Source organism: Zeus faber (genome assembly GCF_960531495.2).
Source record: "Zeus faber genome assembly, chromosome: 3".
NCBI lineage: Eukaryota > Metazoa > Chordata > Actinopteri > Zeiformes > Zeidae > Zeus > Zeus faber.
This window is the reverse complement of record NC_137190.1, coordinates 11,244,472-11,264,155: the sequence shown is the minus strand read 5'-3', so window position 1 is coordinate 11,264,155 and position 19,684 is coordinate 11,244,472. Positions and strand designations below refer to the sequence as shown.

At 46.1% G+C, this 19,684-nt stretch overlaps 1 protein-coding gene across 1 annotated transcript in view; it reads right to left on the bottom strand.

The window, feature by feature from the left end:
- shf (Src homology 2 domain containing F) overlaps nt 1–19,684 on the bottom strand; it is a gene marked incomplete at its 3' end in the record, with an annotated part of 102,405 nt that overhangs the window by 67,261 nt on the left and 15,460 nt on the right. Inside the window, exon 2 of the mRNA XM_079997993.1 lies at nt 13,481–13,613. Within this exon, the coding sequence (XP_079854119.1) occupies nt 13,481–13,613 (133 nt within the window). The remainder of the gene's footprint in view (nt 1–13,480; nt 13,614–19,684) is intronic.

Sequence of the window (19,684 nt, the reverse complement as noted above, 5' to 3'; positions counted from 1 at the left end):
CCTCGGTGAACACATGTCATTGCTGCCTCATTAACACACAATAAAGGAAAGTGTCAGTGTGGGTGTTTTAATACAAGATAACCTGTCCATGTGTGGAATGTCTAACCGTCCAGCTTACAAGTTAGGAATTCTAAGTATGATTTACATGGTTGGGTCACAATCTCCTCTGGGCCACTAAGTAGATCACTATTTAAATTAATTCGTATTGTAAGCATGGAACTCCACAGGCCCCTTTCTCTTACTAGTGAATGTGTATGCGTTGAGACAGTATTGTCCGAATCCCGGGGTCGTTACTAATTGATACTCTACAGATGAAGTTATTGTCAGAGATGGCCCCACGGGAAAAAGAAGAAAAGGGGTAAATGTTTGAATCGTGCTAGAATAATGGCTGGATTATCCAGTGAGGGGAGATAACAGCGTGTGTCTCTGGAAGGCAAAGCCAGAGAAGGTCACTCCTGAATAAATGTCACCGATAAATTGGCTCACAAAGAGGGGGGGAAACAAAAAAAAAAGAGCCCTGGGTTATTTTACAAGACAACAAGGCTCATATAAAATAGCTGAGTGTCCAGTCTATCACACTGAAGGAAGGAAGGGAATACTGCCTTCCCTCGGTCGAGACACGGAGAGCGAAGAATACAAAAGCGCAAAGAAAAAAAAAGAAAAGACGGGCACCAGAGAACAAGGAACAGAAACAGATGGAATGTAGGAAGTAAAATAAATAAATAAATAAATACACACAAGAGAAATACAACGAAAAATAAAACGCAATTTAAACAGCAAAATAAACGGAGAAATGGAAAGATAAACTTCGGAAGGAACAAAACGCCACGAGATGGGAAGAAAGTGGCTGAACGAGCACATGTGAAAGAAAGGATGATGCATGGAACAGAGGAGACAGAGGAGGGCAAGGGTGGCGATGGTGGAAGAAAACAGAAAGACAGGCACAGGGAGAGAATCATGTAGATGTGGGGAGATGGGGAGACAGACGGACAGGGGAGAGGGAGGGAGAGAGAGAGGGGGGGGGGGTTTGGGGTTAAGATGACGGCTTCATCAGAGTGCCGGCCTCCTCGGACCCACCTCATCTAGCCCTGCTGTCAGCCTCATCTCACGGATGCATTACTCACTGCTAGGGGATGGTCCCTCCAGACCACTGCACCAGCCTCGCAAACACACAACAGCATAAACTTTTTTATTTTATTTTCCCAGACGGAAGAGAGTTGGGTAACGCAATGAAATGGGCTCGGAGGGACAGAAACAGAAACACACACGCACACACGCACGCACGCACGCACGAGATCCCAGAGAAGATTCTCTTCCCAGCGAGGCAGGACATTAAGTCTCCGTTAGAGTGGACAGACTCTGGTGGCACAGCGAGAGGTCTGCAGACAAATCGATTGCTTCTGTGTTCTTAGTGACCTCCTCTAATCCAGATGAGAATGTCGCTAAAAGCAGGGTCACGCTCTTAAAACCGGCACCGTGCCAGTTACTCTTTTTTTTTTTTTTTTCCCCCCCCATTCATACAGTCATGAGCAAGTACTTCTATAAACACTTTGACTTAAATGGGACCTATAATGAAAAAGTCACTTGTTCAGTGCTTGTGCACATACATCTGGGTCTCTGATGCACCTACTAACACACAAACGGTGGAAAAAAACAACGCAGTCAGTTTTTTGTGGGCAGCCTTCGTGAGAAAGCCTGAACTGAATCAACCCCATCAGATTTTGGATCTCTTCCTACGTCATTGTAAGTTAGATAAGTATGCAACAGATAGACTGCAGGCTGTAGCACGCCATACGCTATGCTTTTCTCTAAACAAAACCAATAAAAATAGCGTGTTTTTTTTTTTTTTTTTTTTTTTTTTTTTTTTTTTAAAAAGGTATTTATTCTATTTTACGATGCTTGAAACACAAAAATCCCTGCGTACCCCCTAATGCTGTCTCCCTTTGTGGTATTGGCAACAAAAAGAACAAACTTTCAAATTAGGCTTTGTAGAGCTAATGTGTAAAGAAAAGATTCAGCAACTGGGTTGCTTATTTATCACCTCAAATTTGTTCAGAAACGTATCAGTCCACTTTGGTGTACCGATAAGGTGAAATCAGTAAAAGTTTACGTACTTCATACAAAAGAACCCGGAGCAAAGATCGATCCCCATTGGCTCACAGAACCCGGAACTTGTGCTCAAACCCCATTGGCTCGCAGAACTAGGGGCCTCAGAAGGGTGGCTCCTCCCCCCAAAAAACAGCCCGTTTTGGAACAGGATGGTTTAGAGGCATGTTATAATGGCTAGAATGCATAATCTGAGTGGTACTTTCAGAAAAAAATAAAAATAAAAACATGTTTTGGGGACCTCAGAGACCAATATTAATGTGTGTAAAAAGGACCATAACGGGTCCATTTTAAGTAGAAATGTCATTTTTACTTAAGTAAGTCTAAGTCTGAGTACTTCTTCCACCATTGTATATATATTTATATATTAGGGGTGGCACGATTCCGATTTGTAATCGAAAATCAACCAACTGAGCGTTCGATTTCGAACTCCGAAATCACAAGCACGCAAGTTGACAACCTAGTGTTAGTAGACAGACGAGACACGGGTAGTAAAGTGGCTTTTACTACCAGCGTTCCCCTCTGGAAAAAATAACAACCGTTTTCCTGAGCTTATTTTGATGAGTAACTTAAAAGTAGTGTAAGAAGTAACCCATTGTTTATTATCCCAAAGTCTAGTTTTGATAAAGCTCTTAACCGTCTAAGTGCGTTTAAATATTCTCATATTTTTGTTAATATTTTTACTTATTACTTACTCATTGTGAAACAGGTTTTCTTTACAAATCAAGACTCAATAGTCGAACAATGGCACAGCCGTCAGTGCTGGGGAAAAAAAAAAAAATATATATATATATATATATAGACATACAATCATGCAAGAAAACAGACACAACTCTTGTATGTTCATATCTGAATCACAGATTCATTTTTCCCTCTTATGTGCGGTGTGCATGTCTGTCTCCTTCTCGTCTGGGCTGCTCTGTCGGCGTCCATCTGTTCCAGTCGTGTCCTTCAGCAGCTGCAGCGTGCTCGCCGCCCCCTCGCACACCTAATAGAATCCCTGCTCCCGAACAGCAGATCCACTGCCAACAGCCGACATCCCGCCCCAGCCTCCCCCCCTCCTCCCCAATTTGACCGTGGCCGCCGCAAACCCTCCAAACCCTCCCCACCCCAAATAAATACAGGCTTACATTCAGATCGGTGCCAATCCTTTCTATCGTGCACTCAGTCACTCACTAAATCACTCAGCGACCCTCACCACGTCACCCCCTCTCTCTCAAGACACTCAGTCATCAGCCAGTAAAAGCTGACCAGTAAGCCTCCTCACGTAGCGAGGGAGTCAGGACACATCTCCGCCTTCTGGGAAATAGGCACTTGACATATCAAATGACTGAAAGAATGTGTAGAGAGAGAGAGAGTGAGTGTGTGAGTGTGTGTGTTTGTGTGTGTGTGTGTGTGTGTGTGTGTGTGTGTGTGTGTGTGTGTGTGTGTGTGTGTGCGTGCTTGTGCGTGCGTATGTATGTGTGCGTGTGTGTGACTTACTCTCCAGCGGGCATTAAATCTGGCCCCGCCGCCTTCCCTTGCAGTGGCTCAGACGGGAATTAATGGTGTCATTAATCTTTCCTTTAAAATGAATGACTTCAGTGCCCAAAACGGGCTCCTACACTCCTTCACAGCGTGTCCACTACCCAATTCTCACCGACCGTCTACGACCAAAAATAAAAGTATACCACATCACATCTACCAGCTGATAGCCCCCCTGGAATGCAATGAACAACAACCAACTAACCTGGACGTCTCCGCTGCAGGACAAGATGTTTTTAAACCCAAATTTGGGTTCTGGCACTCTGACCGGAGGACAGGGATGCCAGGCAGCCGGCCAGCTACCGTATATTCACTCGTTGCGTGTATTTTTAAATGGGAAAACCCGACATAAAGGAAGTTTCCCAGCATTCCATCACTCGTTTAAATGGTAAACGTCCGGCTGAGCAAAACGCTCGCTCAGGGTTCCGACGGTCGGATCCGACGTCGGATCGGGTGTGAAGGCGGCTTGTCTGTTCCCTGGTAAGGCACGGCCTGGGAGGGCAGGATATCAAAGGCCGGCGTGGACATTCTTGCAGGAGCGTACCATTTCCTGCAACCCCCCGGGCTTCCACCCACCGCTTTCACAGAGCCACTGCTTCGCGGTGTCTGTGTAAGTGCGTATTCTGCCAGGCCAGAATAAGCCCGAGGCAAAGTGCCCTTTCCATGCAGGGCAGAGGAAAGAGACGACTTTTTACAGCGAGTGTGAAAAGGCCGGTCTGCATGTGCGGCTGTGCAGTGTCGGTATGTATGGGATGCCATTACCCGCCCCCACCTCACTGGTTTAGCGCTGTGTTAAAAGGACATGTGGTTTTCGGGGTCAGGTCACGGATTGTGGGCCAACATAACATTTGGATCCGTCTGCCTCCGTCCCCGAGCTGGCCGAGATCCAGATAATTACGTCCAGCCCGTATCCGGACGGGAATAAGCTCCCCATGTGGGAAGACTGTTATTGATGTTTATGACAAGCTGAAAATCATACGTCATAGATTTTAGTGAAGGCTGTTAAACCATTTGACTTAAAGTGCTGTATGCATTGATTCATTCATTCATTCATTCATTCATTCATTCATTTCCCATCTTAACCACACAAATCCGTTACGTCTCTGATGTCCGTAATGGATTTAAGGATCGATGCAGCCTCACGGGTCTGCACCTCATTTACATGACAATACCAAACCATCGCAGTGGGCTCAAGGAGATTGCTTTTTATCAAATGAAGAATTCCCCAGAAACGTTTAACGACCTACACTGTGGGATGCAGATGACGCACAGCGATTGTGTCATCCCAATTTAGTTAAAAGCTATGACCCACTTTACAAGTCGATTTCCTTTCCATCATTGTTATCTGTGAGTAAGATACAGTGCAACGCTGCGCTCACTTGCGACAAGTTTTTCCCAATGATATTTACTGGAAATATTACACGCACAGCGCTCAGAGCTGAGCAGCGCCAATCGGCGTTCGCCGCTAAGTGAGTGGGTGGAAGGTTATCAGGTTTTTGTAGCAGTGCCAGAGATTGCTCATCTCATTAATAAATAGTCAGTACTCCGGCGCCCGCTCTGCCCTTCTCCCGGCTCCGACACCTTCTCTTTGGGAGCCTTCGCAACAACACAGAGGCGATAAGTAATCGCTTCCGATTCAAGGAGTCACTCTCGTCCCTCTGACCAACATTTTTTATTTTTATTTTTTTTTAAGTTCCTGCCCTCACATCTGAGTTCTGCGACAGCTCGTATCCACAGGCTGCCCACGCTGTTAACACTCCAACGTCACACAATCGCATTGTTGCAATTATCTGAGGCAGAAATCAGTCGTTTTGCAAAACTGTTTCGGGAAGGGAACTCTGAGTCACTGTTGCACGAGAGAGATCGGATTTGGTGAGGGACAGCATACCTTCCAAAGTTGCACTACTCTAGCTTAATGGCATTTGTTGGGAGACTGCGAACCCATATTCCAAACCCATGTTTTCTTTTCATTTCGGGGACTTGAACCACCGCATTTTCCATCACGAGGTCCTCCTATATGTGGCAGCCTATAATCAACTGGTTAAATACATAAATGTTGCGTTAAGGTAATTACCTGTGTCAACCTCTTAAATGCCTGTTGACAGAATAAAATAATGTCAAACCCGACGAGCGGAGGGATAATGCCAAAATTACGGTGTAGTCTAAAAGCGGCGCTGCGCCTGGCTTTTATAAATGGTTAACATCCACCTTTGAGGTCTGTCCCTGCCGGTACACGTACCGGATATTCCTCAACCTTCAGCCCGGGGCAATGAAAGCGGGGTTAGAGGCCAAGAAATGTGCCACCACACGTAGCCCACGTTGCCGGAGGCGTTTTCACCCTTCTCCGTGAGGAAAGTCAACGCGGAAATGTGCCACACCTCTTTTCCGTGCTCTATAAACGTCCCTGTGAATTAACTCAAAAGCGTGTTGAGTGGTCGTATTAGGGTCCTTGTGGCAATCTGCTCACTCTGTTTATACGTCCCTGCCTACCGGATTCCTTTTCATTCCCGGTTTATCCAGGAGATGAAGGAAAAAATCACCTTTCAAAGGTTTCTGGGGCCTTTGATGGGCAGAGAAAGGGGTCGAAAACAAAGTGCAACCGTGAGTAATCTGAGGAATTTGCTGCGGCAATTCATACGATTATTTGGTTTAAAAACATGTTTGATACTTTGTTCACCTGGCACTTTTTAAGAAACAGCCATTCAATGTATTTGCGTTATGCAAATTGTTGTCCCGCCACCAACAAAGATCCCGGCAAAGATACAGGAGACGCAAGAAGTGAGGGCACCCGCAGTGAATCTGATAAACCAGCGTAACTACTTCTGAGCCAGAATAACAGTTTTGAGTGGAATGCTGGGACTTGTAGTGTTATCCACCCGACACAGAGGATCTCATGGATTGTCACTTTAAGTAATGATCCCTACCCTCCCGTGACCCATCTTCCAGCGCCTTTCCCACTAAACCGGAGTGGGGAGTTTCTGCAAACTCCAGAAGATGTTTCCCAGAATTGAGGGTGATCCACGTTGAGCGAAAGAAAAACAGGGTAGCGTAAATTCCTCACTTATGAGTCAACCATTATGAAAACATGAACGTCAATGTTGTTATGTTTTTGGTTTTTTTTTCCCCCGCTGCTGTAAAATATTCCACACCCAGAGGGGTTGGATGGTTGCTGCTGTCACTCCAGTCCCGGGAAGCAATAGCATAAGGCGGATACACACACACACACACACACACACACACACACACACACACACACACACACACACACACACACACACACACACACACACACACACACACACACACACACACACACACACACACACACACACAAACACACACACAAATGACAACCCACAAAGAAACAAAATCTACAAATACACTTAGGTGCAATGATGAGTCTGGGCTTGACGATTGGCATATCGACAGGCCTGAGTGTGCACTTGCTCATCGGGGCTTAGTCATGCAAGCTGTTTGCACAACAGGTCTCCTCTGCACTGTGGGAAAACTCTCACATGGCCGCTGAGCAGGCTGGTTGACTTGGGGTGGATGAGGCCCTGTGTGTGTGTGTGTGTGTGTGTGTGTGTGTGTGTGTGTGTGTGTGTGTGTGTGTGTGTGTGTGTGTGTGTGTGTGTGTGTGTGTGTGTGTGTGCATAGTGCATAGGTATATATGTACAGGTTTCTGCAGCAGGGCTTTGCTCTGAGAAGGGGGCAGGGCTGTCTGCAGAAATTCCAACCGCTCCACAGAAAAAGTGTAAGAAGAAGAAGAGAAGAAGAATCTTTATTCGTCACATGACGCACCGCACTATCACAACACATGCATATATATATACGCACACACACACATGCACATGCTTTTTGGGAGGCGGCCAGTGAAATGTGGCCCCTGCATTTCTCCCATCCTGGCTTGTCCTTCCTCCGGGGGCGCAGCCAGGAGCAGTGGGCAGCATTCGTCGACGCGCCCGGGTAGCAGGGAAATGTCAATTTCTAATTCAACAGATTTATTCGACTTACTTCAAAATACTAAATTTGATTGATCAATAAATTTGGGATTTAGAACTCAGAGTTTTGATTTTAACTATTTCAAGGGACAATTACACCCTGTATGAACATTTGTACACGGTCCTGTTGGTATTACACTCTGGCCATATTGAAGTGCTTAAATACAGTCTGACACTGAACCGTATGAATTGACACCCAGTGTTTCCCCGATATGCACCTAGCAGCGACGGGAGGCCACAACTGAAATATGACCACCGCTGCTGAAATATATATAGATATATTTCTTTTTTTATTTTTTTTTACAAAAGGAGAGTAGAGGAGAGGAGAGGGCTCCGTCTTGCCTCTTTAAAAATGTACGTTATATTGCTACGGACGCTTCCTATCCAGGTCTATTCACTGCTTGCCTGATGATGTCAGCGCATCGATTATACCAACAAGCACCGGGTAGATGTTAAAAAACGAAGACGCAAGCGTTCTGGCACGGTACCGGCAAGTGGACAGTCAACAGAAAGCCTGTTAGAACCTGAAACTCCCAACAGAGACATGAAAACCACAGGCTGTGGTGGAGTAGTGTGAGCAGGAGCTAAGCGTTAGCAGCTTGCTGGCTACAAGTGTAAACACACAGCAGCACGTGCAGCGATTCCGGGTCCGTAGTCTCGCGAGGCTGGGACACCTGGTGGTTGTAACGCCTATTAACTGGCAAAAGCTTCCGAAGACACAGAAGTATTTTGGATAGCTGTTTATTATTATAATAATAATAAATATAGCTGCAAGCACAAATACACGGGGTCCAGTCATGTTAGGTGGGTATTAAAGTTTTTCGGAGGTTCCGAGGTTCCCGAATCTGCGCTCTGTGATTATATGCGGGGACGTTTTGAGCAGAGCGAGGGACTCTCTCCTACCGCGGATTCTCTCTTAAAGCGCTCTCCTTTTGCGGGGATGGGGGCCGTGCCAGGCTCTGGTTCGTGAGTGCGAGTTCGAGTTCAAATTGGCGTTTTTGGAAGATGTCACCTCATCCCCGCTGCGTGCTGCTGAGCAGAGGAACCACCGGCGCTCCTGCTGTACGATTGGCTGTTTAGGGAAAATGTTTGAAATTAGGTATTTACGGAGGTTGACAAAAGGTAGTCAAACTTACGGAATTTTACTGGTGGGTTTTCCTTCAATTACATTTTCAATAGATTTCAATTTCCATGAAGTACGAAAAATGTTGTGGTATTTCTGTGAGTAATTACCATACCACGGCTTCTATTTTCAAGATGCCTCGCTGGATCTTGAACGCATCACTCAGTCACACAGTTGAGTGGATTCGACTCCACGTGGTCACGAGTTTTTGTGGACTACTTTTTTTTTGGTATTTTTCATGAATCCGACAAAATAATGGGGACCAAAGAGATAAAATATCAATCCAAAAGATCCACAGACATCTAGCACGTAAGAAAGTACATAAATATATACAGTATCTAAACAATTAGTTTGTAATGTCAAACCACTACAGGGTGATGGAGACTACACCGCACACTGGATCCTTTCCGAATGTACATTCTGAATCAGAACCTGCACATTTAAAGTAAATAGTATGATGACGTCACAAAGTGTCTTACTGTAAATCTCCTTTGGTTCCTTTTGTTTACGAATAGTGGCATTTCAGTCAAGCACGACCAAAGTGGGGTCAAAGCTGTTCGGTTTTTCACTCGTATTTGCTCCATATGTGGATCAATTTGGAAGAAACTTAAACCACGAGATGCTTGTGACACACCGGTTTAAACAACACCTCAACCGTGTTCGTAGCTTATGTCATTGCTGCGTTCCAGATACTTTTATCCAGGTTGGATTTGTGATTTTGGTCAAATTTGGTCAGTTTTTCACTAATGTCCGCTCCGTATGTGGATCGATTTGGATGAAACCTCAACTGTAAAAGATGTTTGTGAATTACCGGTTCAAACAACATATAAACCTAGATCGTAGCTTCTGCCATTCTCCTGCACCAATTGTTTGTCGATTTTGAAATTCAGAAGTGAATTTGATAAACCGAAGTTAGGTTACGTGCTGCCACAACTCCATCCTCTGGAAAACACTGGACAGAATAAATGTGTGTGTGCATGTGCATGTTCTTGTGCGTGTGCGCGTGTGCGTGTGTGTGCGCACTCAGGGAGTGTCATTTCTCTGACAGAATTGAGAAATGGCAGGGTGCAGACTGCCCGGCCAAGCCCTTTGTGCTGATCAGGGCGACAAGTCTCAACAACTCAACACTGACAACAATGTGTAAGAGGGAACAGGGGGGCGGCCGGAGTGGAACAGAGAAAATGAGACCGCAAACGTTGATTGCAGCTTTTCATCCGACACCCTCACCTGCAAATAAATAGCGCTGCCGAAATTGTGGAATGCAAGGAATGGCCCGGCTGACAATGACCGAACTGTGAGTGTGTAAACACGGAGTGTGTCGAGAGCGGGTAAGAGATAAAAAGGGATGGGAATCGGATTGGAACTGACAGATCAAATGCGGGACTGTTAGCACAAACATTATGGACATGCACAGAAAGCTGCATTCTTTGCATAACCCAACAAACCAGAAGCTGAAAAGGAGGCGAGAGGGGGAAAAAAAAAAAAAAACTCAATGGAACTGTGCACACATCCAGCTGAAGTCAGGGTTAGGTGGTAGGACTCATGACATGACACAACCAAGTATTTGCCAAAGGCACGCAGGCAGGGCTGATGCGGAGGCCGAGCTTGATGTCACAGAAGTGCAACGCGGTGTGGTGCAACGCGGGCGGGTTGTGCTGCTCGCACAAGCCAAGGCTTCGCGGGTTAAAGAAGTTGTGACATGCCCCTACGGTAGAGCAATAAATCAGCAAGCAGGGAAAGGGAGAGAGATATGGAGTGTACGGACGGACGGACGGACGGACGGACGGACGGACGGACGGACGGACGGACGGACGGACGGACGGACACACACACACACACACACACACACACACACACACACACACACACACCCCCACCCACCCACCACTGAGTGTTATGCAAGCAGCCGTGGCACTCCTCGCTGGAGGCATTACCGGGCATGCCACACCTGACGCTGCGCCGGAGAGTGGATATGTCAGAGAAGGTGTGAATGGTGTATTTGATGATTTACAAAACAAATGTATCTTTTAATGCAACCCCTTTTGCGTTCTACAGTATTCATTCTTCACTGAATTCAATCAGCAATTTGCTCATTTGTAAATTAACCACGAAATGCTTTGAGAGATCAATGAAAACCTAATTCCTAGACACCCGAAAATCGACCGCAACTTCGGTTACGGCGATCAGGCCAATAAACACGAAGCACTCTAAAGACAGACAGAGGTAAAAGAGCAGCAGGAAGTGAGGTTGAGAAAAGGTGAATTGCCATCAAAACGTGGCAGCCCTTTTCTCCCAATGAGGAACACGCAATAACGACACGTCAGAGCAGCTGCTTTGCATTTACAGATCCTGCATTGTCAAGTGAGATAACGATTAACAAACATTCGGGCGAGTCCGTCTACATGTGTGTAAGCATGTACGACTGTGTTCGCGGGCGTGTAAATGGGACAAACCCCGACCGACGGGAGCTCAGACAAATTCAATCTTGCTGTGAAACTTGAGAGTGCGGTGCTGCCGGTACGGACACGCACACCACGGGCGATAAACCGTCACCAATAAAACGAAACACAAGTCTGATTTATTATCAATCTTCTGCCGCTGATTAATTTGATACACATTTAATAAGACAGCATCAACCACGTGCGTTTGATTCCAGGCCCGAAAGAATTTTGCTCTCTGGGGTGGGAAAAACGGACACCCTGGCGGATTAGATCCATTTCGGTTGGATGCGGTAAATCCAAAACTGCCAGTGACATCGCACATTTTGAAAATGAAAATTGATACTTGTGCCGGTAGATTTTGCTGGTAGCACATTGTATGATGAGCTAGGACAGGGAGGGCTTGAGAGAGGGGAGAGCGGGAGGGAGAGAGAGAGAGAGAGAGAGAGAGACCGAGCGAGAGACAGTGAGAGCGAGAGACAGCGAAAGAGAGAGAGAGACAGAGAGAGAGAGAGAGACAGAGAGAGAGCAAGAGCTAGAGAGAGACAGCGAGAGAGCGAGTGAGCGAGAGAGCGAGTGAGTGAGTAAGCCGGCGTGCGAGCGAGCGAGCGAGAGAGAGAGAGAGAGAGAGAGAGAAGGCTGCTATTTCCTCCAGAGAGGTTCCTCCCCCTCAGCAATAGTCACAACTTAAATATTCACTTCAAATTCAGGGCACATGGGTTAACCAATATTATTATCAATTACTTTTACAAATACATGAACTTCAGCAGAAATTAATTTAACATCTGCAAAAGATTTAAAAAAAACAGCTCTCAAAAGGCGCCGTGAGTGTGTTTTTATAACTCGACCTTAAATAAGAGTTTATTTTACGATATTTGCTCATGACACCATCACGGGGCGACCACCAAACACTGGAGGCAAATCGAAAAAACTCTGGAGAGCTGAATAAATGCGCCAACGGTAATATTTCCAGCGGGGTCTCGACAGCTCCGTCATAACAGCAGAAAGAGCCGATCGATACAACACTCTAAGAGGAGTGAGACCGGGTGTAGGTTAAAAAACACCATCTCTTAGGCAGAGCTGACAGAAACACCTACACCACAAACCAAAGACTTCATCAGCACAAAAAAAACTTTTTTCAGCGCCGCCAGACGACAGCGTCACCTTACTTTGACAAAAGCCCCATCTCCCGTGAATGTGAACGGAGAGGAGGGTGGAGCTTCTTTCATGCACAGATGTGTTTTTTTTCCCGCTCTCTCTCTGTCGGGGGCTTCTACCTGAGCCAGGCCATAAATCTCGACTCTTTTTGTGCTCATCTGAGACAAGGACGAGGCCAGGGGTCAGACGAGTGAGACAGATGAAAACAAGAGATTGTCTGGAGGCCCATTAAAAGACAATTGGAGAGGGGGGAGGGGGAGAAGAGATATGAGAATATGAAAGGAATGACAAGCGTCTGACACGAGACATGGCCGAGGTTACGGTGTCAGGGTCTCAATACCGAGGCCGCATCTTCAGGAAAAACAGCTGAGGGGGTTTTCGAGGGCGAAACGAGCAATTGCTTTGTTCTTTTCTCAACGATGTTGTCATTTAGCTTGAGTAACAGCTACCGTCGCCTTGTCTTTCTAGAAAATGCTGCAAGGTATTTTTTTTAATATAATATATAAAAAAAACTACCTTGCAGCAAACCTTTATTAGTCCCTCAACGGGGAAATTTGCAATTTCTCTGCATTTACCCATCCTAGTAACTGACGTAACTAGGAGCAGTGGGCTGCCATATAGTGGCGCCGTTATAGAGGAGCAGTTAGGGGGTTAAGTGTCTTGCTCAAGGACACATCAGCATGCTACCAGGAGGAGCCGGGGATCGAACCAGCAACCTTCCGCTTACTAGGCGACCTGCTCTACTTCTACCTTTGGATTCCCCCCCCCCCCCCCCCCAAGGGAAAAATTGCTGTCGGAAAAAAAATAAAATAAAAAATAGAAGATGTAGGTCGTCAGTGTCAAACAGGTCATCTCTGATCGGATGAGACTGTCATGTGGACGGTCCCATTGCCATATGAGTGTATTCATTAGTGACCAGCCTGCCAACATACAGCCAAAATAACACTACACAGTAATCCGCATACCACTGGGACATTCCATACGAACCCATAATATAATCAGAATGGCATCACTGGTGACCTAACATGCAATTACCCCGAGCCCTAAGTTGAGCGGAGGTAGTCGTTTCATGAATGTCACATCACATGCGGCAGGGGGGGCAGGAGCGGGAACGGAGGCCGTTGATCTACCTGCCATCATCTTCTGGGCCTCGTAGGGCTCCATGTAGCCGTCGTTCTCGGTCGTCACCTTTTCTGTGCTGGGCTGAGTCCCGCCGCCCTGCTCGGCGTCGAAAGGATCCGCGTAGTCTTCCAGAATAATGAGCTGCGGCACAGACACGAGGAGGGAGGGAGGAGGGAGGCAGGGGGAAAAAAAAGAAACAAGAGTCAGAAAAAAAATTCACTTTTGTCGCCCCCGCCGAACGGAGAGCGAAATGACCGACCCCGATGCGGCTCAGGTCCGCGGGACACCAAGGCCGACGCCGCAGAATGAAGGTAGACAAGGCACGAATAACACAACCACCTCTGCTGGTCTCAGCACACCACCACACTGACTCAGCTCCGGACCTACAAGCGTGTTCTCTGCTACCGCTGGTCAGCCTAATTATAGGATGCCCCAGCGACGGGGCCCGCGTTTTTAAAAGTAAAAGAGAAGACCACGGCTGCTGAACTTTCTTAAGACAAACAATTTGGCAGATTTACAGTCAGCCGGCGGGAAGCCGAGGCTAATTGCAGGCCTGCTCTTTTACTGAGCATTTGTGGCAGAAGACGGCAATTAGGTCCCAGGGACCAGAAATAAGGCCGAATCTTAAGGGAACGGAGCGACTGCTTTAGGGTGACATGTGTTTCCTTAAAATGTATACACTTACAGAGATATATCAAATTAAAAATGAAAGCATTTGAACTTTCTTTTTACTGAACTAGGAACGGTCTGGAACTGTTTGTCCGTTCAGACAGTAAGGGGTCCATTCAAACAACAAAAACTGTATTTTCTGTCTATTCTAGCTCCTGGCAGCCTCTAGTACTACCAATATATATTGGTAGTCTATATAGCATACTGAATATATATCCATACTGTATGTACACAGTATAAATATATATATATGTGTGTGTGTAGCTATCTATTAGGTAGGTAGGGATTAGGTTAGCTATTATGTTTGGTTTAGTAACTATTGTGCATAATTTCCGGACATTTCGCTGCATATATGTATGAACGTATGTATGTGACAAATAAACCTCTTGAATCTATATATACACGCACATGCATACACACACTCACACTCACACTCACACTCACACTCACACTCACACTCACACTCACACTCACACTCACACTCACACTCACACTCACACTCATTTTGGCTATTGGGGAAACCCAGACATGAAAGATGGTGACCCGCAGCATTAGCATGGTCCATTTTACACCTTCTCACATGGAAACCCGGCCATCAGTTATCTTTCCATGCGCCAATTCTACCACAGATACAGCCACTGGAGGTGCAGTCCAACCCTGGCAATAAGTAACCCTGACCAAATAAACATATGAATCACTGCGATGGCAGGGACAAAGGCCAGCTGCCATCTGTCTGTGGTCTGATGCAGCAGGGGATCTGGATTACAGCTCTGAAATGGAGATCATTGGCCATTACATTATGTAATAAATCATTTAAAATATATTCTGTATCCATTGAAGGGGCACTGTACTGATGCATTTTAATTTAACAATACCAATAATATGAATAATGGGCAATACATCTCCAACTCCTTAAAAAAATTATATTTAATCAACACTGGAGAATGCATTAAAACAGACAACTGTTAAAACAGTCTCCATATTCTATAGACAATAAACAGTGTAATCTGCTGAACTCCTGTGTTAAATCAAATGTTGAGCGTGGCACGAACAGTGCCTGCGGTGTTAGGTATAATGACTGTTTGCATGTGTGCATGGACAGTACACCGACTTCTCAGTAACTTTTTTCTCGGCCCTTATAATTTGCCTACAGTTACAGATAGGTTTCAATAAATTCCAGCTTTCATGGTTCTCACATGTTAGCCATCTAGATCCTATCCATTCACCCGGGGTTTTACAGGCCCGAGAGAAGCCTGGAACTGTTTTACAAGTTGGCAAGGGATTGAATTATAAAAAATTACATGTAAAATTACCGATAAAAACAACCCATGACATCATATCCCACAGCATTCCCTGAGTTGCAATTTGAAGAGAAACAGAGCGGGATGCCCGATGAAAACTTGCGCTATCATTGGAGGATGGCATGCATCGACATAATGTGTAAGACGATAGTGGATAAAAACAAGGTCTGCATTTCAGGCTCCAAAGACTATGCGTTTGTAGCAGCAATGCCCTTCGCCGAAGCAACGTCCTTCACATGTACAGTAATAGCCCCGTCGTCGACAAATCAGGGAGGCGTTTTGCGCGGCGTCTGTTGCCCTGACTATGGCGTTCACAATTTCACATCGTTGAATGAAATAGAACTGGAATGGCTGATAAGACTGAACGGGGTCAGATTGTGAGACATCAGGATAGGGGGTCTGCACGGATAAGAGCCTACGCAGATGTTGGTGTCTCTAGGCTCCTGCAAGGCCTGTTCTCTGGTCACTGAACATCCATCCGTGCTTACAAAGACTAAAATAAAGACCAGTTCAGGGATATGAGCAGCGTAGTTCAAGGGGTGGGGGTTGAGTGGAGATTGACAGGTCTGGGGGGTGAGGGGCATTTCCTCCTCAGCAGGTTTGCGCAGTCAGTCAATTTGCGCAATGAGTGAATACAATTCTATGTATATTTAAGGCATGTGCCATGTATTAAAAAGTAATAAAAGTACCATTAGGAAAAGCACAGAAGTATCAGAGGCGGATTTAATTAACTCATTGCGAGTGTGAATGAACGTTTGTATACACCCTGTTCCCAGACAAGCCTTATAGAAGGCCACTGTCACCAGCCACAAACCACAAAAAAGAAAAGATAACACGAATATTAACATTACCATTACAATCGTGTCTATTTTTGGCCAACGTCTTGATTAGAAGAAGAAATCTCTTTTCAGCACCGGGTGATATTTCCACTTTGCAGGCCAGAAAGACACCGGAGTTTGCAGCAAATCTACCTCTTAGAGATGACTGCTCCAAATCAAATGCTGTAGCACATTACATTACATTTCGTCATTTAGCAGACGCTTTTATCCAAAGCGACTTACAATTATTCAAACACCGACGGACGCAGCCATCAGGAGCAATGAGGGGTTAAGTGTCTTGCTCAAGGACACTACAGCATGCTAGCAGGAGGAGCCTGGGATCGAACCAGCAACCTTTAGATTACTAGACGACCAGCTCTACCTCCTGAGCTACCGTCCCCTGCACCTAGTTCAACAGGAGCCAGACAGAAAATCAACAATCTGGGAAACAGAGCTTTCTTGGCAAAGGTAAAAAAGAAGAGAGAAAGTTCCTTTTATATGTTGCCCTGCTTCACTCATTGTCAAAAAGGAATACCTTGGCCAGTCTAGTGAGGAACTCAGCTGGAGCAGTTGGCTCTCGATAGCAGTTGGAAGTAGTGATTTAGGGGCAAGAAGTTTTGTATAATGGTTATTATAATTATTATTTTTATTATTACTATTATTATTATTATTCTCTTTTCTGCTCCAAAATGTTCTATTAATTTTGAGTTTTTAATCCAACATTGGCCCTTCTTGCCTCTTGGGCCCGCCCCTATTAGATCAAGCCTATGCATGTGTCAAGGAGGTGGTTAATATTCCCAAATTGTTCCGGTCTGTTTCTCTTCCGTGTCCCCCTGCACTAATGGCTGCTCCACAGCGGGAGGAGCATCAGAAACAGAGATGGATGCGAGAAAGTGGGCGGTTGGGCGGGGGGTGGGGGCTGCATGTGGACACACCATCTGCCTTCCAACATACCAGGGCGTGTCAGGACTGCAGCCAAGCCACACTTGTCATGAAATTTAAATTCACCCTCAGTATTTTAGATCTTTGCTAAGCAGCGATGTAAGCCCTTAGACTCTCAAGGCACCACCTCACAGGCTTAGGGCATGTCCCCCATGGTAGCGTATCACTGGCCCGCGGCGTAGCTTGAGAACTTACTCAATTACACTCACTCCTGAGCCGCGCCGAGTTCCCAAAAGAGGCCGTGTCTTACACCTGCCAGTTTTTAAGGCGGCTTGAGATGGCGAGAGACGCCATCTCAAGCTGCTTAAAATTCACTGCGGCGCTCGGGGAACGCAGACGACTTTGATTCAGCGAGAGCAGAGGGTGAACATTAGCAAAGGAGGGAGTCTATAACAGGCACCTGCCACTTTGGCTCAGCATTCAAAGACTTCTGGAGTCTTTTTGGATTGCAGTCTAATTGGCTCCGGGTCTACCATTAGAAGTGAGAAAACATACGCTACAATTTTCTCCCTCCACTCCTAATGGACAGAGAATGGGTTTAGTCGGTCCATCACGGCATCAGAAAATGGAAAAAAAAAAAAACACAGAGTTCTCAAAAGTGCATTAGTAGTCATTTGATATCATTACCTGGTTTCAATACAAAGCAGATAGCCCACCGTATATTGATATTTTATCTGCTTCTCAAGCAAGCCCCACGAGGACTTCCATTGTCTTTCAGTTTGGAATAATGTACCAAAACTGAATTAAAAATGCACCTGCAGCGTAGATCTCCAGACGCACAACACAAATGACCAGAAGAATTCCCACAGACATGCACGGTGGTGGTGGCGGCCTTAACAGTCTGGCGACAGCCACCTGAGACCCTCTTCCCGAATGGCTGTGGAGAGGAATTTGATATGAATGTCACGGCAGGTCCTGGAAGGATTGAAGGCGTCAGGGACCACTGAGGGCTGATGCCCCTCAGAGACCACCAGAAAAGCCAGCCGCCAGCAGAAAGGAGTGGGGAGGCGGGCAGGTGGGGGCTGACGTGTGTGATTTATGTCTCGCGCCACAATGGATTTCAGCCACCGATAACCTAATACGACTCAGTACTTAGCAGCTCGATCGCATTAGGCCATTTCAAAAGGGCTCTTCTTGCCGCTGTCGCTCTTTTGTTCCGTCGTATGACAGAAAACGTGCCGGACTGAAATGCATTTAAATCAGGAGGCTGGGAGGCTGCGCGCTGTATCGCTCAATTTCGGAAAGAAGAACGGCCAAACAGGCAGCATGTGTTTACTCTTGTGTCAGTTCCAAGGAGTCGCCTGAATGGAACAGAACACCGAGGGGGAGCGACACCTTAAAAGCAGCCCGGCATGCTCTGCAGTCGACTGAAGAGGGCTCGGCGCAAGCCTTGAGGCGCTCTTTTGACGTAATGCAGTCTCTATCAATAATGTTCTTTCGGTGTTTCAAGAGGCGAGTACAACTGTGGTCGCAACTCCTCAACACGGAGGGGCCTGCCGGGTTGTGTAATGAATATCTCAAGCTTCATTCATAAAGCGGACAGAGAGCCAGCTTCCCGTACCAGGGCGCGCCTTCTTTTACCAGGATGAAACGAGGACATTATAGAGACGTTTATAACGAACGCTTTGGAGAGAGAAATCGCCGCTGTTTTTCAGGAAGTAGCAAGAGACCGTGAAGACTGATACTTTTCAACGCCCGCTTTGGAAACAGTACAGTACAGATGGCTAATCTAAGCATTAAGTCGGCCGACGCCTTTTCCTCAATCCGTCACCCGCAAGTAGAGCTCAAGCACCAATTAAAGTGAAGGGCTCTTCTCACCAGGAACACAAGGATCAGTTCTGGATCCGCAGGTTAATTCATTTGTGGTCCAGCCATTTCATTTGTGTAGCAATCAAACGCAGCGTTTGAATGCAGAAGGGAAAAGCATTTTTTGTCAAACTTGGGGTGAATACACCCAAACTGTACAGAGAGCAGGGGCTCCCAACCTGAGACCCCCTGATACAACCCCCCCATCTTCAAAAAGACATGGTCTGAAGTCGTTTTTGGTGTAATTTGTTATATTTTCATGGCAGAGAGAGAGCAGTGTGTTTAGGGCATACAGCACATTAGCACATACGGTCATGGATTTTGCCACCAATTTATATTTCCGGATTTTGGATTCCCCGCGATCCCCCTTTGGGAGATCTGGCACCCCAAGGTTTGATATAAACTACCACTCTGAACTTTAACCAACTCATCTTCAAGTACAGGAAAGTACTTCTGAAAATACATCTCATCACCCCTTCTAGGGTATGGCTTTGACCGTCTTGATATCTACCGTTAAGGTTTTGCGCAAAAGAAGATTTATATTTTAGAAGGATCAGATTAAAGTGTTATATCCGTCGGCCAAACCATCAGTTTCACACGTGTCCGCCTCGGGCATCTGCCTTGCGTTCAAAGCGCAGCACCCCCCGATTTATTTACTGCACCACCGTCATCCTCC